Raw genomic sequence first — 22,818 nt, 5'->3', positions numbered from 1 at the left:
GGAATGAAGGATCCTTTTTTTGTTTATCTGCATCTTTAGTAAATGCTTGAAATTATTTAGAATGCAGTTTTGATAAGCAATTGATGTGAAATAAAATAGGAATGATTTGGTAATCAAGAAATATAAAGTGGATTTAATTAACTTTGAAAAGCACTTTAAAATAGTAAATGTTTCAAAAAACTAATTAACATTTTTAAGATTCTAAAAATTTTCCCAAATATATTAAGAAATTTTCTATAAGAGTGTTCACCATTTTTATATTTCCTTACATTTCTTCTTAGTCCTAGCAGGTAAACTCTCTACGTAAGAATAGATTTTCTTTGCAACTTTTTCTACTAACACATTTCTCTATAAAATGATGGATGCAATGAAGAATGTATTTAAGAACTAAATATAGTCACTCCCCTTTCCAAATTTTAGTTTGTTTCTGTATTTTTCCCCAAGCACAATAGTAATCATAGGCCATGTCGAAACCATAGCAATTCCTATTTAACATCTATGGCCCCATAGAAAACTGAGTGTTCTGGAATGCAGTTTGGGGGCAGAGGGGCAGTGAAAGAGATCAGCTTCTTTTTTTTTTTATTATGAAATTTATTGTCAAATTGGTTTCCATACAACACCCAGTGCTCATCCCAACAGGTGCCCTCCTCAATACCCATCACCCACCCTCCCCTCCCTCCCACCCCCCATAAATCCTCAGTTTGTTTTCAGTTTTTAGGAGTCTCTTATGTTTGGGCTCCCTCCCTCTCTAACCATTTTTTTCTTTCCTTCCCCTCCCCCATGGTCTTCTGTTAAGTTTCTCAGGATCCACATAGGAGTGAAAACAAAAAGATCAGCTTCTAATGTCAGCATGTCATTTGTTACAGTTAATGTCAGACAAGTAGGTTAGGTAATGATGTAACAAATACCCCCCTCCCTCAACCTCACATAGGTTTATATTTTGCTCATGCCACATACCCATAGAAGTTTGATGAAGTATAGAAGACTTTGCTCATGTTAATGACTCAGGGACTCAGGCTGATGGAGCAGCCACCATTTCAAATGTGTCACAGGGAAAGGGGAGTTCTGGGGTGCCAGCAATTACATGTTTTGTCCAAAAGCTATACAAGTACTTCTGGTCACATTTCACTGGTCAGAATCAATTACATGGTACCCCAATGCCACGATCCTACCAGGTCCTTGAGAAATGGAGAGCCAGCAACACTGGTGAGCGGTAATTTTGACAACTGCAGAGATGTACCAGTGTGTAGAGCTCCTTTCAATAGAAGGGGAGACATGCACCAAAGCAACAGTTTTCAGTTGTTATAAACAAAACGGAAATGCTTCAGTTAGGGTGGTACTCTATATTCTGGTGGTATTACAAATACAGCTTCATGAAAGACAACGAATTCTGGTCTTAGGGCCTTGAACTGTGATGTGGCTTTACCATCATGGTAAGGGTCACATTTTAGGTAAAATGTAACCTTTTCCCAAATCTACCATGTCACTGCATACTAGGGGGGTGGATCAAGCTAAGTAATCCTTGGAGTGTACTTCCAGCTACCCAGTCTAATTTCCTCTTCACTTTCTATTCCTGGGTCTTCTGTTCACATTGCTTTCATATCATAGATTGTTAGGTTTTCAGCTGCAAACAGCAGGCCATCTCCATTGATTTGGCATGAAGCATGATTCATTCTGAAGAGAACTTAAAACCTTTATTTCTGGTGCTGATTATGGGAGTCATGCCCGCATGAGCACTGTGAACATGCACTTGTCATCAGCCTAGTCAGACAGCTGTTTCTGCTTTCTGAGCGCTCTAAGTAAGTCCATGGATCTTTAATAAATCAGGCTTCATGGCAAGACTGGCAATAGAAGAAATGCCTCATGTGATAGGAAATAAAAGGTGAAGTCCAGCCACTCTTTTCCATTGGTGTTTAATAATAATATTTTATTATTAATAATAATAATTTTTAACTAATAATAATAACTATTATATCACCCAAGTAGTTGAATACACATTTCATTCTAGGCTCTTTGGTAGTTGCTTTATGTGTGTGTGTGTGCGTGTATATATGTGTATAAACTAGAGTGAGTTGACTGGTATTGTCCCCATTTTCCCATGGAAACTGAGTCTCGGAGGTTTGCCCAAGTTCAAGTAGGTACTCAGTGACTCCAACTGTGAGAAGTGAGGCTTGACTTTATTTTATTAAGTGTCCAGTTTTTTTTTTTTATTCCCTAAAGATGTTTTCTACACCTGTAGTTTTTTAGAACTAACTCATTGCTTTCTCTTTTGTATAATACTGGTTTAAATATACCTTTAAAATCTTCCCAGTCTACTGTGAGTACCTCCAAAATCTCTTCATGATTATGGACCTAACTCCTGTGACTTAGCAGGTACTGAGAAAATGCTTGTGAATGAATGAATGCATGCACGTGAGGCTCACACGTCTGGCTGAAACTCACCCGTCTCACGTGGGCAAGTCCAGACCAGTGGGACTGGCTTAAACTCCAAAGCCGATTTGCCACCAATGTGTCCATCCAAATGGAATTAACTATCTTTTCACCTAAGTAGAAGAGAAAATTTTTAGAATGACGTTCATACCCAATTATAAAAAAAAAAAATGCATGCTGATTATAAAAAAATCCAGAAAATTCAGAAAAATATAAACAAGACAATAAAAATAACTGCAAATTCCAGAGGTTTGTTCTCCTAATGATTGTTTTTAAAGACATTTATACATACACAATTTACATAGCTGGAATCATGTGTAGCACTGTAGCCTGGTTTCTCACTTTTTATTATGTCCTTTAAAGTCTTTTAGAAAACATACTTGTCTGTGGTCTCTTACTGTTCCATCATATGGGGGGAAGGCATAATTTATGATTTGACATTTAGGCTCTGTCATTTTTTGCTATTACCAATAATGTTGTTATGAAGATCTTTCTATATAAAGCTTTGTAAGCATGACTTTCAGTGCATCTGTCCATGGGAGTCCTTTGATCAGTGACACATACCTGTACCAACTGACATTTGACAAGTGCCACTGAAGCTGTATGGCCACAAGTTGTCAGGAAGACTAATAGGGTAGCAGTGGCCCATCTCACTTTCATAAAATGACATGGATACAACTATAATTTTGCAGGCCATTTGTGGGGTTAGAAGCTCGACACCTCATTGATTCCGCACACAACATATTCCAAAAGAATGAAGGTGACCTTGGAGACAGCTAGCCATTTAGAATCCAGTTAAACCAAACTTCAGGATATTTGGTGCCCAACACCAACCAGAGGCATCATTATCTGTCAGATTCTTCTTATCCAGAATTAGAATTTAGCAAGGGTATGTGGATGAGGTCTAGCTGGTGGGTGCGTTCTTCTGGAAAGAACAGAAGAGCTCAATCTTTAAAACTAAGGAATTTTCATTGTGGGAGGCTTTTATAGAAAGAGAAAAAAACAGTAACATATTCTTAAATTTAGTGAACTTTACTGAGGACTGTCAAAAAGAGGAAATCTTTAGTTAAGCTTGAATGTCACCTCACCAGAGGAATGGAGTTTTAAAAATAACAGTCTTAGAATTTTGCTTTCAGGACATCTGAGAGAGATAGCATGTTAATTTACAAAGTTCATTAAACTGGGGTCCAATTTATTTTGTCAATTTCTTGCAGAATCAACAAAAATTAAAATCCATATATATAGAAAAGGGCCTGAACTGTTTCCAGTTACTGAAACTACAAGCATGAATGCTTAGTATTCATCTCTAATAGCCTAAGAGGATAAGCCTTTACCTTTGATCATGAATTTATTTAATCTTCTAGGACAGTGTTGAACATTCTAGATCCAAATTCCAGGTATTTAATATGTTTCAGTTTTGTTCTCTGCTTCATGATGACAATTTAATCTCTACCTCTTAACACTTTTTCTACTAAATTGCTATATTAATATTAATATGTGTGTGAAAAATTCTACTGGTAAATGGTATGCAAATTAGCCTAATGCAAACTTTATTGCACTTAAAAAATCCTTTGAAACAAAGGTAACTAAAGTGGTAAAAAGAACAACTAATCACCATTAAAAGGGAAGATTGTTATAAGTAAAAGAGTAACATACTTCAAAGCAAACATGACTGATTTTAATCAAGCAATATGAATATAATATCTGGTATAAACACTTGATTATATTATAGGGTGTAAACAGGAAACTTTATTTTCCCCAGTCACGGTGCTATGGGTTGAATTGTATCCGCAAAAAAAAGATACGTTGAAATCCGAACCTCTGGTCGCTGCAAATGTGACCATATTTAGAAATGGGGTCTTTGCGGCTGTAATCCAATTAAGATGAGATCATTAGAGTGGGCCTAATCTTACATGACTGCTGTGCTCATAAGACAATACACATTTGGGCAGACAGACATGCACCGAAGGAAGACAATGAAGACAGCCATGTCCTGATAGAGGTGGAAACGCACAAGCCAAGGAACACTAAACAACACTAAAGAACACCTCCTCACCCAAAATGGTGAGGGGCACTCTCATCAGCATCCTGCCTTCAGCACTCTCTAGGCAGGAGGTGGTTTCATGCACAGGAAGGGAGAATCCCTTCCACACCTGCCCTCATCAGGATCCACACCTCCCCGGGAGTCCTCCTGCAACCTGCTCACAGGCTTCAGCTCTAAGACTCACAATATCCCACCAGCGGGGCAGCCTCTCTGTCCTTGCTGCTGGTGCCCCACACCCTACAAATGATTCTCGCAGGGCTTCGGATGCCTGGCTTCAGTGGATACTTTCTGCATCCTCCACCTCCTCATTCAGGAGGGGAAAAGTTCTAAAAGGTCTCAGGGGAGGAGTAGGACTCTCTCTATGAAAACTGTATTCACTAGGCTGCCGATTCCCATGGCCTCCCTCCCTCCTCCCCTGGTCCCCTGGTCCCAGGTCCTCCTCTCCCCTCAGAACGGTGTGGGACAGGTGTGAGAGCTGGGGAGAGCAGCTCCAACTCAGTCCTGAGGAAATGCTCTTGATTCAGTAGTGGCTCTCCTTGGAACCTGGGAGTTTTAATACCTCTTTGCCCTCAGTTTGGACTCTTGGGAGCTCTGAAGGCATGATGCTGACGAGATGGCCTGCACCAATTTTGTGAGATGGGAGGGGGTGGCGTGACTGGGGAAGATAGGTTACTGATTCGTGGGAAGAGAAAAATTCCCACTCAATTGCTGTTACACTAGGAAAATTTTTTCTGTCCTAGTTTTTTTTTTCCTTCCTCATACTTCTTTTTTTTTAATTAAATTAAATTTAACTTTTTAAATTTACATCTAAGTTAGTTAGCATATAGTGCAACAATGATTTCAGGAGTAGATTCCTTAATGCCCCTTACCCATTTAGCCCGTCCCCCCTCCCACAACCCCTCCAGCAACCCTCTGTTTGTTCTCGAGATTTAAGAGTCTCTTTTTTGCCCCCCTCCCTGTTTTTATATTATTTTTGCTTCCCTTCCCTTATGTTCATCTGTTCTGTGTCTTAAAGTACTCATATGAGTGAAGTCGTATGAATATTTGTCATTCTCTGACTAATTTCACTTAGCAATACCCTCTAGTTCCATCCTCGTAGTTGCAACTGGCAAGATTTCATTCTTTTTGATTGCTGAGTAATACTCCATTGTGTATATATACCACATCTTCTTTATCCATTCATCCATCGATGGACGTTCGGGCTCTTTCCATTCTTTGGCTATTGTCGATAGTGCTGCTATAAACATCTGGGTGCCCCTTTGAAACAGCATACCTGTATCCCTTGGATAAATACCTAGTAGTGCAATTGCTGGGTCGTTCTTTCCTCACACTTCTGTTTGATATTGCAAGATGTTTTAGATGTTGCCAACGTCTTATGATGAATGACGTGGAAGAGGAGTGACATTTAATGTATAAGGTCTAATGAGGGTGCTGCAGGTGGCTGTGGCTCACGGCCCCCTTCCACTAGGTGGGAATCCCATTGAGTTTTAGAGGAAGGAAATATCCTTCCACTCAGGGGCTTGGAGATTGGCTGGCTAAGGTTTGGAGATCAGTTAGTAAATCGAACAGAATGAACTGTTGGATGACTCCATTTCTAAACTAAATGTTTTCAAAAAGTGACCTTCCAGATGACCATTAGTGGTACTACCTGGAAAGTTGTTAGAAATTCTCTGGCCCCACCCCAGACCTACTGAACCAGAAACTGGGGGTGGGTTGCAAGCGTGTGTATTAGCAAGTACTCCAGGTGATTCTGAGACCAATATTTGAGAATTGCTGTTCCAAAGACACTCCTCTTCCCCAATAAAATGACACCCTAACTTCTCTGAGAAATGGATGTCTACTTAGATATAATTTAACTTAAAAAATTATTCCTTCAAAATTCTCTGATGATTTTCCATCCATCACATACTTCAATTTAAAAGCTTTGGAATGCACTTTAGCTGAGGCAAGAAGAATCTTTTTTCCTAAGAGTATGGAACTCCAGGAGTTTTTCAACTACTTTAAACAAGGCAATTTCCTCTTGTTCCCAATCATCCCTACTGTGATGCTTATTACTATGGAGTGTCTCCTTGCATGAGATGATGGGACTCACCTTTCCTTACATTATTTTTTCCATAGCAATTATCGCCATCACCATCAAACATACTATATATATATGTTTATTTTGTTTTTTGTTTGCCTGTCTCCACATGAATGTAAGCTTCATGAAGGCAAGGGATTTTGTCTCTTTTATTCACTGCCGATTCCCCATCATCCTAAACAGTCCATGGCACATTGTAGACATTCAGAATTATTTGTTGAATGAATGCATGAAGGAAAGTTGGGTTTTAAGAATGTGTTTTCCAAGTTGTTGTAGATTTATGTTTATTGAATAATTGAAGACAATTATGGTTTTTGTTCTTAATTGTACTTGTGAGGATGCTTAATACTACAGGCTTCATAAGGTCCTCAGAAGTCCCATCGTTTTAGTGCAGTGTGAACAGAATTCACTGGATCGATGTGAAAGTTACTACTGAGGTGTATGCTGCAGAAAACATCATAGGCTGGGACTGGATAGGAAAGACTAAGGCAGGAGAGTCATGGAGAAGAATTATTTGAAAGTAACACAAAAGAATTTATGTCAGTAACTTCTGGGCACACCAGTCTGCTGTTTGTAGGAGAATGCTCTCTTGTAGGGATTATTTTGGGACAGTAAATCTGTTATTCAGTGATTGTTTTAGGCTGAACACCTCCCAGGATACAGTATTTCCACTTTCCTGTTGGCACATCTTATAGCTCCTATGTCACAGATGTTCACTGTTTTCTCATTCATCGATGATCCCATTTTGATGCAGTAGAGTTGGTTTCCACCCTTGAAGCACTGGGGAGGCAACAGGCAGACACATTCGGAAGTGGCGGCTGAAATGAGAGGGAGACAGTGTGACTCACCACAGGACTTCAGGGTTTGATTTTACCTAATTTGTCCCCAGAGGAGCAGGCACTTTGGTGGCAATGTATCAGAAAGCTAGAACAAAGGCAATGGCCCAAAAGACCCAACTGTGGTCAAATGGAGTGATTTGGATGTGAGAGAACAGAATCCACGAGTCAGCCAGTAAGATTCAGGAGCTGGGCTACCTCTGACACCTTGCTCTCACTCACTGACCACATCTAATCAGTCACTGTATCCTGTCAATCTATTTCTACAACATCTACAGACGGTCTTCTCTGTTATTTTCTCATTGGTACCACCTTTTATTGAGAACGTACTATGAAACCACATAAGAAGCCAAGGGCTTTGTATGTTTTATTTCATTTAATTTTCAAACATATGAATTATATGTTATCAAACTAATTCTACAAATGAGCTTGTTAGTAATCCCAGAGAGCTTAATTGATCAGCCCATGGTTCCACAATTAGTAAGTGGTAGAGGCAGGTTTTCAATCACGAATAGGCCTTAATTCTTTAACATAACTCTATACCACAGCCACTGACTTCTTTCTAGAATATTTCCAGGTTGGTGATTCTTTTAGGAGGCCTGGTTTCAAAATCACCCAGTCACTTCATAATTCATGTAGATCTTTCATTCATGAAAATTGTTTTAAAATGATCACTTGGGATAAACTTACCAAAGTCAAGAATATTAAATAAATTTTGAGTAGAGGTGGGGATATAGGCTCATTTCTATACATGCATGTTTTTTTTTTTTTAACTTTTTTTTTTTCAACATTTATTTATTTTTGGGACAGAGAGAGACAGAGCATGAACGGGGAAGGGGCAGAGAGAGAGGGAGACACAGAATCGGAAACAGGCTCCAGGCTCTGAGCCATCAGCCCAGAGCCTGACGCGGGGCTCGAACTCACGGACCGCGAGATCGTGACCTGGCTAAAGTCGGACGCTCAACCGACTGCGCCACCCAGGCGCCCCTATACATGCATGTTTTAATTAAAGTTCAAGAGCCTCTACAGTTTGCCCTCAAAATCCTTTTGCAACATTGTCTCTTCTGCTTTTTCAATTCCACTTAGAGTAACTTTCTGCTTCCCAAATGAGACTTTAACAGTGTTCCAGTTTTTGCCCTCTTGCCCATGCTATCCCCTTCTTTTGCTACAGTGATGTGGTCTTTTTTACTCTCTCCCACATGCCCAGTTTCTACAGACTCACCTCCTCCATGAAGTATTTCATACCCACTTACCCCCACAACAACTGAACTTTAAAGTTTTAACTAGACTTCAATAGTGTAAATTTGTTAGTACTATATCTGGTATTTTTACTCTTTCTTGTTAGTTAGCTTTTCATATATGTCTTTCTCCCAAGACAGTTATAAGTGCTTTGTTTGAGCACTTGTTCATCTAGATGTCTCACTTAGCTCTTAACGAGGTGCTCAATTCATTCTGCTTCATCAATTGATTTCAATTCTGAATTTGGGGTGTAGGTATAAGCAATCAAAAAGAAGTATTTTGATAGATCTTGGGTAACTCATGCTGCCAAAATATCTGAGTTAGGCTGAGAATCAGCAATGATGTCATTCAGAAATAGCTTCTTTTAGGTGGGTATCAGTTCTTTCCCATGTGTCTCAACCAATGGGAGAAAATAGGGAAAGGGAGTGGGGAGATACGCAGAGGCACATAGATAGCCTATCTTTGGTAGAAAACATTTCATGAAAAAGCATGCATTCCCTTGTAAGCCCTGTGTCAACCAGTTAGAAAAGAGTCTCATTGTGGAGGGCCTTGCCGATTGTTGTAAACAGTAGGGTTTAGTGAAGGACAGGAGACTGCTCCACCTTTGGAGAGGATGTCAGTTCCCCAGGCTTGTGGAAAAGCCATGGTCATTATTATTTTAGTATGGTGTGGCTTAAATGCTCTCAGCAAGATCATTTTTAGACTGCCAGCACCATAAAGCCCTTCCCACCACCTACACTAATGCATCCTGCAACAATTCTCATCCTACCATATTTATGAAACCCTTCCAGGCCAGAAGATTTCTCTCTCTCTCTTATGTGTTCTTATATCATGCTGGCTCGCATCAAAGTTATTCATCCAATTATCATGAAAAGTTACTCCTCCAAGTACTGTGAACAATTGGAAGGTACAAAGCTCGTTTGTCTTTAGAGTCCTCCTCATATTATATACAGTGACTTGTGCATCTTGGATACTAAATGGATGTGTGCTGAATAAATTTCCCCCTTCTATTAGTTGATGGTGGATATTTTTGAAATTTAGGCGAAACATTCAATGTGCATAGAAATAGACTCCTTATGAAGCCATTTGTGTTCTAACTTTTCAAATGGGAACTTGATGTTATTTTGAAGTTCCATTTTTAAACTTTTTCTATCTCATTGTAGATAGAGAAGGAAAAGAGTAGCAAAGTACACAATGTCATCAGTAACAGTTTAACCGACGTGACATTCAATGCAACTCAAAATTAATAATATCCCAACTTGCCATATGTGGGTTGGGTATAAAATACATTTTTAGCTTTCTCTTTATTCATAAATGCTGAGGTTTGTACATTGATTCTGTTCTATAGTGCAACTGAACAGAATTCTCTATGACGTTGACTTTTGCTCACCAATTAGAGAAGACTGGTACAGGCAGACCTTATCTTTAGGGGGTGGGGAATTCTTTCAGTATTCTGATTGTGTGTAGGATCAAAGAATATTTTAAATGACTGAAATATCTTATTATAAAGTGTCCATGTATTAGTCTGACTGCCCCAAGACATTCTGGTCACTTGAGCAATATTGGTTAAGTATTCAAACTTTTTAGTGTTCTTATTTTAGACAAATGTAGACTCCTGGTGGCTGTGGATTTAGATATCTGTACAGCAGAGAGCCAATAGTAAAGACAGATTTTGATGAAATTGCAAGCCAGAGATTATTTGTTACTCAGACACATTTAAAAAGAATAATTTGTGGAAAAAGAGCAAAAAAAATCATTGCAATACGGAGTTCCATGAAGATTTTTCTCCATGATAAAAATGGAAGGACGGAAGCTAACACTAATCATATCCTCTAATACCTCATTATTTCTGAAATGTCAGCTGGGTAATGGTGTTGGTCTGGCAGTTAAAAATGAATGGTAGCATTTAGCCACAAGGTGATTTAATACTGATCAGAATTGGGCAATATATATATCAGACCCTGGCATGCTGTCTCTTATGTGGACTTGCCTTGTTCAGATATGGCACGAAGGTCAGAAGTCTCAGACATTGACCTCTGAGTGGCCACCCTCAGGTGGCCTATGGACTATGCCACCTGTGTCTACCCTCTGTCATGAATTCAATACTGCCACCTCCCAGGGGAGCTGGATCTTGATAATCAGAGTTAAGTGGATCAGGAAGGAAGTGGATTTGGGTAATAAGACCTCTCTCCTTTTCCAGGACTGAATTGAAGAGCCAAGGGGAACATTGAAGTTTTTGTGTTTATTTTTGCAAAGGTAAAGTGGTTTTAGCAAAAATTTAATGTAACAATTCAACAAGTTTCCATTATATACTTTATGTCTCAATCTAAGATAGTTCTTTGAGGATGTGTCACAAAGGAAATCTAGCTGCATACTTGAGTTCTGCTAAATCCTGATCTTCGGCCCATATCTATGTATTATATAAAGCTTAGCTGAACTGTTTCAGGGTCAAACTTCATCTTAGAGAAAATGTACTCACTGCTGTGAAGTTTCCACTTCCAATTCACAAACAAAAATGCCCATAGCCAATTCGCTTACAGAAAATAGAAATGTAATGCCCCTTCTTAAGTATCAAGTTGGCAGAAAGATAAAGAAGTAATAACTCAAAGTTTCGGTGAAGGTATGGGTGGCAGTCTTTCTTATACATTGTAGACAGGAATATAATATGGTAGAAACATTTCTGGAAAGCAAGTTGATACACTGTGCCAACAAAGACTTTATATGTGAAAATAATATTTACCAATACATTTCATTTTCTAAGGTATATCCTGAGGAAGAATCTAAGATTATAGATTTATCTGTGATCAATTTGTCTATTATAGCACTGCTTATAATAGCAAAATATTGGGAAAAATCTAAACGCTTAACAGAAGATTAAATAAGTTATAGAACGTCCACATGGACTTTTGCAGAGATTGAAAATTATGTAGCAGAATAATATATGATGACATGAAAATAGTTTCATGATATATTAATTGAAAAACAGCAATATAGAAAATAAGATGTGAAGTATGATACCTAAAAAAAAAAAGTAATATAATCAGGACCACCCCTGTGTATAAGGCCCTAGGGAATTTTTTTTTATGGGATGCTTCTCTATATAAACAATTACAGTAACTCTGAATTAGAGTGTTAGCACCATACTTAGCAGGCCAATCTCAAGCAGTCCTGGCAAATACCCTGCTTTCTGGGAATGAGAGTCTAGCTCGGAGCCATGGATGACTGCAGGCATGAGTCCCAGAGCACCTTGGAACATCTGGTTGACCCCATGCATGGTGAGAGGGAAGCAGTAGAAGGTTGGAGAATGTTCCACCTGGGAGAAACAGTGCCCAAACCCATGAGAAACCCTGACTGGGCTCAGAGAGTCCTGCCTGATTAACACTGCCAGCCTTGGAGGCTGGCAGCAGAAGGACTTAAAAAAATTTGAAGAAGATGTTTCTGGCAATTAGTATCCATGAGGAACTCAGTCTAGGCTCTAGGCTCTAGCTATGTTGCCCTACCCAGTCTCAAATGCCAGAGGAAAACTTAGACAATTTTGAGAGAGAGGGAGACAGAAACCCAAGCAGACTCTGCTGACAGTGCGGAGCCTGCTTGGGATTCTGTCTCCTTCTCTCTCTGTCCTTCCCCTGCTTGCTCTCCATCTCTCTCAAAATACATAAACTTTTTTTTTTTAAGGGTAGTATACGCATATATGATTGTATATGCATAGAACAATAATTGGGAAGATTCACACTAAAACTACTAAGGTAGTTATTTCTAATAGTGAGTGGGTTATATTTTTGTATTTAAATAAAAAATTTTTATAAAATGTTTTTTATAAAACAGTGTAAAGGAATTATTTTTGATTAAGGAAAGGTTGTGTGTGTGTGAGAGAGAGAGAGAGAGAGAGGGAGTATATAAATGCAAATAAGATTAACTAGTTGAGATGAAGGCTAAGAGAGAGCATTTCCAGTGTGTGGTCACCACCAGGGCTTACCCGAACACTTTTCCCAGTCGTAGCAGGTGTCATAGCCACAGGATTCTTTCTTTGTGCTGTTGGTTGAGAGTTTTGCTCTTTCAAGACCCCATTCTAACTGTGGACCATCTTGGCAGGAACCAATATGTAGAAAATGGAGTTGCTGATTATTTAAACATTTCTGAGCCAAAAACGTACAAGCAGGTGAAGTAAAGTAATGGTTGGTGTCTGTATCAAACACACAGAGATCTTCAGAATAATGGCTGCCCAAGAGAGGAAAGAGCGCATTTATATATGAAGACTAGAAAAAAGGAGATGGCATGTAGCCAATATAATATGTAATCTTTCCAGCCAGTTTTCTGACGACCCGCCTCCCCATCTGCCCCATGCCCCCAGCTTCTCTTCTTTCATCTTGTGTGCTCTGGGATTCATCTTTCTAGAATTTCATCTTTTTTTCTTTTAATGTTTATTTATTTTTGAGAGAGACAGAGCATGAACAAGAGAAAGGCAGAGAGCGAGGGAGACACAGAATTTGAAGCAGGCTCCAGGCTCTCAGCTGTCAGCACAGAGCCCGACACAGAGCTCAAACTCACGAACCATGAGATCATGACCTGAGCCAAAGTCGGATGCTTAGCCAACTAAGCCACTAGAATTTCACCTTAATCTTGGTGTTACTCCCAATTGTCTTCAAATCAAAGTCTGAATTCTTAAATTCTGGTAATCAAGATCCTCCATAATTTGACTCCAACTAACTTTCCTTTCTAGAATTATTTTCCTTTCCTTCTTAATCCGTATTACCTGGCAGTTATATTGATCATTTTCTAAAATTATAAGATTACCTTTCCTTTGCTGGCATCCGATGCCCTGCTCAGTCAGCATTGTATTGTCTCTCTTCTATGCCTGTCTGTGTCCAGTTTAATTCCTGACCACACTTTGAAGGTAGCCCTGATCAACCTAGCCCATGTAGTCTGGACCTCTTCAGAATTCTCTAACATTCATTAATTTGCAGCACCAGAGTCTTCTATCATTACATAGCTTTGCAAGTGTGTTTGTATACTTTGATTAAGTACATCAGTTTTGATATCATTCCTTGGGTAACTTGCTTAATCTCCCTAAGTAGATGCTAGGTCTTGCTGCTAGGAGGTAATCAGCAGCTACAGTCCTTCTTTTGTTGCGAGGACAAGGGCTGGTTTACTCTAAATTTGAGTTTCTTCTCTGATGTCAATCTTCGAGTTAACAATCAGGGCATTAGTGTGCAAAATTATCTCCAGGTGCTAGAGCTGAGAAGAAAAAGGCCACTCCCTGTGTTCAGAGAACTTAAACTGTGGGGCTAGCCAGTCCCACAAACACCTTCAATGTTGTATAGAAGAGAACAGAGGACTACAGAAAAAGTCTAGAGAGGTAGGGGAGAGCTGAAATTCAGACAGTTCCAGAGGACAGTCTGCATTCTCATGACTTGGTATTGGAAAGACAAAGAAGGAAGTTTCTTCTGCATTAAATGGGCAATATGAATGCTGCAGGTACTCCCCGGAAGGCTGTCTGTTGGATGAGGGGACTCCAGCAGCAAGAAGCTACGTGATGGATCACCCTGGTGAGGATTGAGGTGGGGGGGGTAGATAGGACCACTCCTGGGTTGAATTATGTTTGTGGAATTATACAAGAAAAGACCCTATAGTGTTAATAAATAAATAAATAAATAAATAAATAAATAAATCAGTCCCTATAAGTGTTTGTTCACCTGCAGTACAGAGGAACATGAGAGCTAATTGGTGTTAAAGGTGAAGGATAACAACTGGGCACAGTCTTTTGGCTTCCCTTCCCAACATTCAGTCTTTCTTCTCCTCAGTAATATAACTCTAATTTTATTCAATATGTCTATGCATCCAGTCAAAGGTGTATGTGGCCATACGAATAAGAAAAGGTTAATGAGATGAAAGTGAGTGATGGGTCTTCTGAGAATTCTCCTTAAAAACAGAGAAAATGTCCATTTTTGGTCTTCTCCCTTCCTACTCCTGCACAGCAATCTTGGACCATAACACAATTTAAGGATGGTGGAACAAGAGCAGGAAGGAGCCTCGGTCTTATCTACAACGAGAGTTACCATACGAGCCCTAGGTTGGCAACCTCTGCATTTATTTTGTGAGATAGAGAAACAAAATTTTATCTTTAGCTAACACTGTTTTGAATTAAATCTGACTGAAAGCCCTTAAATTAAGAAGGATGCTTGGGCCACTTGTGTGGCTCGGTCGGCTAAGCATCTGACTTTGGCTCAGGTTATGATCTGACAATTTGTGGGTTCAAGCCCCATATCCAGCTCTCTGCTGTCAGCACAGAGCCTGCTTTGGATCCTCAATTTCTCTCTCTCTCTCTCTGCCCTTCCCCCTTTCACAGACACTCTCTCAAAATAAATAAACATTAAAAAAAAAAAAAGAAGCACCCTCAACTCTCCTCAGTTTATTCATTTAAAGGAAAGGCAGTTAGGGGCACCTGGCTGGCTAAGTCAGTGGAGAATGCAACTCTTGATCTTGGGATTGTGAGTTAGAGCTCCACATTGAAGTAGAGATTACTTTAAAGAAAAGAAAAGAAAAGAAAAGAAAAAAGGAAAGAAAAGAAGAGAAAAGGCAGTTATAACAACAAAGAGGAGATAGCTATCTAGTCATGGCGGTCACAGGATTTTTCATTTTTTTCCTTCGTGCTCTCTACCCCAGCATGAAAAATAAACTGACAAAGGGGAATATATATGCATGAAGTCCATGTTCATACCACTTTCTCTATTCTAAGTTTTTGGAGTCACAACCTTGCCCTGTGGTTAGGGGGAAGAGGAAGGCTTTGAGATAATTGAGTCTGAAACCAATTATGGACAGGAATAAGTCTTCATAAACAAAACTAAAACTGTCTTGATAAACAAATGCCATGCAAACTTAGGGAACAGGGCTGAGAGATAATTAAGAAAGCTTGCTACCCAGTGGGGAAGAAATCAACAGAGCACAGGGGGTATCAGTTATGTGAAAAATTAATATGTTTCGTGTTTGTGCTTCAAGAAGCTCAGCTCCTCTATCAAACTGGTTACACGAGACTGGTTTTCCCAATTTCCAAATACAGTCCATAGAGTATCTCTTACCTACAGTCTTCTTCTGGAGACATGCAAATGCATTCAGATCCCAACTGTTTTTGTCCTGGTTGACAATGACCCTTTAATTTTGTCAAAACATCTGAAACAAAAGAAAAGGGGTAAAGGACAGTGCACAGCATGACTTCCAAGCGATACATTTGGATTTAGTAGAAAGGCAGTGGCGAAAATTTCTCACTTATCTGTAGTTAGAGCATTCATTTTGCCTTTTCCAAATATGTTGTCATGAAATATTCCATCTAAAGGTCTTTTCTAGCTCTCATGAGCTGTCATTTTCCAACCTAAAATTGCTGTTAAGTACAGAGAACTGAAGAAAATGGAATTTGTGAAGTTTCTGTTCATTCGTTCTTCAAATATTGACTGGGAAACTACAATATTCTCAGCACTGTGTTATGTTCTGGAAATAGTGGACTGACTAAAATTTCACCCAGATTCTATGCTCACAGAGCTTATAGTTTTGTGAGGGCCGAGTGACATTAATCAAACACACCAATACAAATAGAATTGCTCATATTATTAGCATTATTAAAGAGAAAGCATATAATCAGGAAAACTGACGTAGTGAGGAAGGTTCAGAATGGCAAAATGGAAAGAAGAAAGGGAATGTGTTCACAGCAAAGGAAACATCAGGCATGGAAGTTCTACAAAGAGAGACAGCATGTGATTTTCCTGGAACTGAAAGAAGGCCAATGTGGTTGAAATGCAGAAAAACAAGAGCATGGAACAAGATGAGGCCAGAGAGGTGAGTGTGTACCAGGCTGTGCAGGGTCTTATAGAGCTTTTGAAAGATGTTTGCCTTTATTTTATAAACAATGAAAAGTCTTTGGTGGTATAAGTCAGGGGTCGTATGACAAACTCAGGCCCGGATTCTGAAAAAGAAATGAATTGTGGCCTCTGTATGTGAAGAATGGATTTGAAGAGATATGGTGGCCAAGAAGGCTATGGGTAGACAGTCTATGAGGTTATTATAGAAGAGCAGGTGAAAGAGGATGGTAATTTGGACCAAAATGTTGAGTTGGAAATGGAGACAAGTAGGTAAACTTGTGACATATTTATCAGGATAGACGGATAAAATTGCCTAATGTGGGTATGTTATGAGAGCTGCAAAGTATGGTTTCTAGGTTTTTAGTTTGCATTAGATAATAGACATTGGTGCCTTAACTGTAATAAAAAATATTATAAGACGTTTAGTTTTAGGGAGGGGGGTAATGACTCAAGAGTTTCTCTCTGCATATGTTAAATTTATGGTGTCTTTAAGTCACTCAAACAAACTAGATCAAAATAGATACATACAAATGTGACTATTTGGGTTTAACTCAGTGGAGAAGTCTGTGCTAATGATTTAAATTTGTTATTATTCTACGGGGAATCATTGAAACCACAGGTGAGCTGTTGTGTGAAACAGACTTCCCAGGACTGAAACTGATCGGGCATCCACAGAACCACAATGGCTTCTGGAAGCAAGTAATTGTCAAAGGATGGCAGTAGGCAGCTATATCTAGATATCCTGCCACATTAGATGGCAGAACAGGAGACCAAGCTCAAGGGTGCTTTCCTTTTTTTTAATGTTTATTTATTTTGAGAGAGAGAGAGAGAGAGAGAGAGAGAGAGAGAGAGTGTGTGTGTGAGCAGGGAGATGCAGAGAGAGAGAGAGAGAGAGAGAGAGAGAGAGAGAGAGAAAGAGAGAGAGAGAATCCCAAGCAGGGTCCAGGTCCATTGTGGAGACCGCAACCTGAGCCAGCATCAAGAGTAGGATGCTTAACCGACTAAGCCACCCAGGTGTCCCCTCATGGTGACTCCTTTTAGCCTACAAGGCGGAAGGTTTGGTAAGGGAAGGAGGTTTATGTTAGAGGCAAAAACAAATATTATAAAAATTGGTAGGTTTTCCTTTTTTGCTGCTATTTCTGTTTCCTATGATCACTCTCTCACAGGACTCTCTGATGAAATTTGGCCCTTAACCTTCATGAACATGGAGATGTATAGTGGCTGGTAAGGCCTCAGATATGAAGCATTCCATTGACATGGGATTGTTTTTCTTTGCCTTGTTGTAGAGCTATACCCCTTTGCCTTTTGTAAATAAATCCACACTTAGGTCAGGGAAGGGACCCCTAGCTATTCATTGTTCCCAGAGAGAATCAGCTTCCTAGTATTTGTCATTACTGATTTGAAGTTGCCACTGATCTCAGGCAAGGAGTCTTTGCTCCCTCAGCGTGTCAGGTTGAAGTCAGAACTGGCTCTCAGCTGCCTACACCGCCTGGAACAGTTTGTGAATGACATGGAAACGAGACGCTGTGTGTGATCTTTGGAGTGCTGGGGTCAGGGGGAACTTCTGGAGGTGTCAATTTCTCAGAGGAGGAAAAAGTAACTGTAGAGGCACCTACCATGTCAATTCCTCAGAAAGCAAAAATCCTTTTTCACACTGAAAGAATTAAAACCCTTTTCCAAACCAGGGATGGCCTGAAAGCCTCTTTATCTCACAGCTCTCCACACATTGAGAGGAAAGAGTGCCCAGTTTTATTGATGATTTTCTCTCTCTTTCTGACTTCCCTCATTGATCTTTTTGCCAATGTTGTTGGAGAGAAAATACACAAGATAGGATATTTATTTACTTTATCTAGATGTAGAACATTTCATTCTTTCTCAGATTAGATTATAATCCCAATTTCTTTTCCAAACACAGAGTCATGGGCGTGTATGTGTGTGTGTGTATGTGTGGACAGTGCTGTATGGAGAAGATACTACCGAAGATACCCGGAGGATCTTAACCTTCTGAAGCCTGTAGTTCCCTCTGATATACATATCAGGAGTTGAGTGAAATCAAGCCACAGTATCAACCTCAAGTTCTCACAAATTTCCATGATCTCTCTCTTTTTTTTAAGTTTACTTATTTATTTTGAGAGGGAGAGAGACAAAACAGGGGAGGAGCAGAGAGAGAGAGAGAATCCCAAGTAGGATCTGTGCTGTGAGCCCAGAGGCCAAAGTGGGGCTTGATCTCACAACTGTGAGATCATGACCTGAGCCGAAATCAAGAGTCAGAGGTTCCACAGACTGAGCCACTTAGGTGCCACCCATGATATCTCTTTATCAATAATTTTAAGTTTATTTAATAAGTTAACTTTCCCCCTTTTCTTCATTCATTATAATAGCCTAGAAGAGGATAAAGAAGGCCACATGCCAAAGAGCTTGGGGAATGAGTTCAACTGTAGCTCAATTCCTGTTGACTCAAACTGCCTGACCTCGGGTTTAATTTAGTCTCTCACTACCTTCTGCTTTTATGTAAGCAACATGGGCCTAATCATAGCTGATTTCACATATGTCTTCAAGGACCCTCTGAATAAAAATGAGACATTATTTGAACAATTGAAAAATTTGGAACATATGAATTAGTAGATGTCCTCAACTGTCTTCCAAATAACTGACTTGCCAGGCTAGGTTCCCCAGTCCCTCCATGGTAATTGCCTGTCTTCCAAGTTTATGGGTTCCTCTTGGTAGAGGAGGCAGTTAGATAGTAATGAGGAGGGACAAAGCAGAAAGTCACCCCTTAGGCATTAAAGCGGGGGTGGGAGGCCACTCGTTGCAGTAGGAAAATCCCCCACCAACAGCTAGGTGAGGCTTTGTTACATCCTCAGAAGACATTTCCCTCATTATATTAAAAAAGTTTTTTTTAACATTTATTTATTTTTGAGAGACAGAGCAAGAAAGAGCACGAGGGGCAAAGAGGTGGGGGGAGGGGGTGGACAAAGAATCCAAAGCAGGCTCCAGGCTCCGTGCTGACAGCTCAGAACTCCTGGAAGGCGAGATCATGACCTGGGCCGAAAGTCTACACTTAACTGGACTGAGCCACCCAGCCACCCGGACATTTCCCTCATTATAATATCATTTGCATTGCAGTTCTGAAAGGTCTTTGCCCCTAAAATCACCATGACAGCTGTGATCAATCCAAAAAAGGAAAGGAAAAGGGTGGAACCTGGATTCCTGAAAAAAGCAGGCTGCTTACCTCAGTGAATATTCCTCCCCTAATTACTCAAAATATAATAAAAGCTTGTAAACAGAAGAAATTTGGGGCATTTGCTCCCTGGAGCCTACCTGGTCTTCCTCTAAGAGTATCCTTTTGCTTTAATAAACTTTCCTGCTTGCACCACCTATCCGCGGTGTCTGTTCTGTCCTCCGATTCCTTCTGGCCCAGAGACCAAGAGACCTAGGGCCTCTTGCAATCTCTTTGGCAACACTGTCTTCCATAGCTTTATCAAGTGATAAACTTTTTAAATAAAAAGTTGGGAATTTTGAACAATTAAAAATGATTTGCAAAAATTTTGCTTTGAGTTCACTGGGGATGTGACTACTGTAAAAGATTACTAAATACATATATTTCATATATAAAATTTATGTATATACATAAATTTAAAATCATTCTGTAGTCAATTTGTTTCAAAAGTGACTTTAACGTTTTACCTCTCTTCAAAACAACAGTTTTCAACTCTGCTAGCTCTGTTAGCAGAAGAAATCTTCTCTGTTAGCTAGAAGAAATCTTAAACAAACGCCAAATACTAGGCCCTCCCCAGCTCAGTGACATCAGAATTGGGGGAAGGAACCTAACCGGAGGTGTTTTTTAAAGAAGTGCCCCACCTGCAATTAAACATGGTTTTAGAGGAACTGATAGGGAATAACATAGGTGGTGAGTCATGTATTTGTTTTATTTGAGGAAGAAGTCTTGGAGCTGAAATCAGAAGACTAGAAAATAAGAGCTTGGGGGGCGCCTGGGTGGCTCAGTTGGTTAAGCGTCCATCTTCGGCTTAGGTCATGATCTTGCAGTTGGTGAGTTCAAGCCCCGCGTCGGGCTCTGTGCTGACAGCTCAGAGCCTGGAGCCTGCTTCAGATTCTGTGTCTCCCTCTCTCTCCTGCCCCTCCCGTGCTTGTGCTCTGTTCTTGCTCTCTCAGGAATAAATAAACATTAAAAAAATAAAAAAGAAATAAAAAGAAAATAAGAGCTTGGTCCTATGTCAGAAAATGGGTGGATAATCATGCATTTTTGTGTTTTAAGTTAAAATAAAATGCTTAGGTAATTAAAAAGTAGTGTGCACTACTTTTTTATGGCCCTCCACTTTAGCCAAATTTTCAGTTTACCATTAATTCTGATTTTGTTGGATGGCCGAGTTGCATTCCCTCAAAATATTGAAACATTGTATTGGAAAAGAAAATCGACCTTGCTTTCTAAAATTTGAAGATATCTGCTTGACCAATAACTTGTTATCTGCTGCCTGATCTCATCACGACACAGGCTGAAATAGAAAACCTAGCCTGTCAGTGGAAACTTCTGCTTTCTTCTCCCAAAACATCCTCAAGAAATAGCACCCCTGTGGGTGCTATGCTACTACCAGTTTTGGGGGCACCATCTCAGCAGACGCTAGCATCCTGAGTGACACTCACCTTTTTCACAGGTGAGCGAGTTTGAAATGGGTGGTGTCCAGGAATCCCCACTGCATGTGTACTGTGATGGCCCAGCAACGGCAAAGCCTTTGGGACAGGTTAGCTCAATGGATTCACCGATTGCATATAATCTCTGCAATGGCGAGATGGTCAGAACTTCCTGCACAACTGGCTTGAGGCACTGTGTCCCTGCAGGCAGAGAAACATGTCAGATGTGCTTAGTGGAGCAGAACACTCAACGAATGTAAGCAAGAGGTGATTTTAGTGGGATTTACTGCATTGGTGCTGCTGTAATGCCATGTTTTGATCAGAAAACTGGGGGTTGGGGTGGGTGGAGGATCCAGGCTTCCCGAGAGAGTCCTCCACCGAGATGCTCCCGTTCGTTCAATTATCTGAGGTGCCCTTGCTAAGGAAGTGGCTCCAGAAACTTCCAACTTTCATTGCATTATTGGGACTTTCTCCTTTCAAGAAGTATTTCCCCCCCTCTTCTCCCTAGCAGGGCCTCCCAAGAGGAAGTCACCACATTGTGGATGGCACAGAGGCAGACGTTCTGACTGACATTGGTTTCAACTCTCCCTAATAACCCTTTGGGGGTCCCTTTTTGAGCCTTGTGTGAATTTTGTTTTGACTTTACTGTAGCTTACAAATGGGTATGTGTGGAGCTTACAAACTCCTCCGCTCTTCCTCAGTAAAGGATGTGGATGGGTGCCAAAGAGAAAACTGCATTTCACATAAAATCGCATTTCTGATGCACAAAGAATAGGAGGAGTATCATCTTCCTGGGACTCATTCATTTGCATTAATTTGTACATCAGGCAAGGCAGATGCCTGTGGTTAGATGTAGTTAGAGGACTTCCTGGATTTCTTTGCAAGTGCATGCTTTGTAGTCCTGGGTCTATGAGGCCAATACACAGGGGCATGAGAAGTGAAATATGAAGATATTTTGGAACAGAATGTTAGCAGATGAATCCTATTTTCTGCTCACTAAACCTTTTCACCAGAGCTACTAAAAAAAATAGTATGATATACTGATCTCAGTGTGTGATTTTGCTCTAGCTATATGGGGCACGTTTATTCTTCAGAGCAGTCGCACAAAAAGTTTGGCCAGTACTCACGGTGGCATTCCACATCTCCCTGCCTCCAGGTCCTGTCTGGTAAGCATCTGAAGTACTGGTATCCAACAGCCATGAATCCAGAAAAGCACAAAATTTCAACTTCTTCCCCAACTGCGTACAGTTTCTTTTCATTCTAGAATTAAAATAGAAACCAGCCCATTATCAATGCCAGGGATGATACCTTTCAACACCTCAGGTCATCCTGGATTCTTTCCATTCCTTAACACCTGTATCTGCTCAGAGACAGTCCTCTCAATTTCTGCTTCTAGACATCCCTCAAAGTTTTCTCCTTTCCTTTGCATTGTATTACTTTTGAGTAAAAACTACTGACAGTGGAGATGAGGTCTGTAATAAAGAGCAAAACAGAAAAAAAGGTGAACTTATTCCTGGGAATGGAAACATACAATCTACTTTTATAAAAAGAGTCATTAGAACAATGAATCACTGTTTAAAGCCTTTGTGTGATTTTTAAAATTAGAATGTTGATCATTTTAACAGTTTTTGTAAGCAGCTAGAAAAAATAAGTCAAAAAGTATGTGGGTATCTGGATCTGACAAAATGG

General features: G+C 40.0%; 1 protein-coding gene across 1 annotated transcript in view; it reads right to left on the bottom strand.

The window, feature by feature from the left end:
• Nucleotides 1-7,190: 7,190 nt before the first annotated feature.
• C6 (complement C6) overlaps nucleotides 7,191-22,818 on the bottom strand; it is a 62,544-nt gene continuing 46,916 nt past the window's right edge. Inside the window, exons 13-17 of the mRNA XM_047073822.1 lie at nucleotides 22,257-22,389; nucleotides 21,142-21,330; nucleotides 15,706-15,796; nucleotides 12,606-12,847; nucleotides 7,191-7,372 (exon numbers count right to left, since the gene is read on the bottom strand). Of these exons, the coding sequence (XP_046929778.1) occupies nucleotides 7,191-7,372; nucleotides 12,606-12,847; nucleotides 15,706-15,796; nucleotides 21,142-21,330; nucleotides 22,257-22,389 (837 nt within the window). The remainder of the gene's footprint in view (nucleotides 7,373-12,605; nucleotides 12,848-15,705; nucleotides 15,797-21,141; nucleotides 21,331-22,256; nucleotides 22,390-22,818) is intronic.

Source organism: Lynx rufus, unplaced genomic scaffold (genome assembly GCF_022079265.1).
Source record: "Lynx rufus isolate CCGP_SWC_20201006 ecotype Redwood Valley unplaced genomic scaffold, mLynRuf1.p SCAF_1, whole genome shotgun sequence".
Classification (NCBI taxonomy): Eukaryota; Metazoa; Chordata; class Mammalia; order Carnivora; family Felidae; genus Lynx; species Lynx rufus.
The sequence above is the reverse complement of the archived record's forward strand: the minus strand, read 5'-3'. Positions and strand labels throughout refer to the sequence as shown.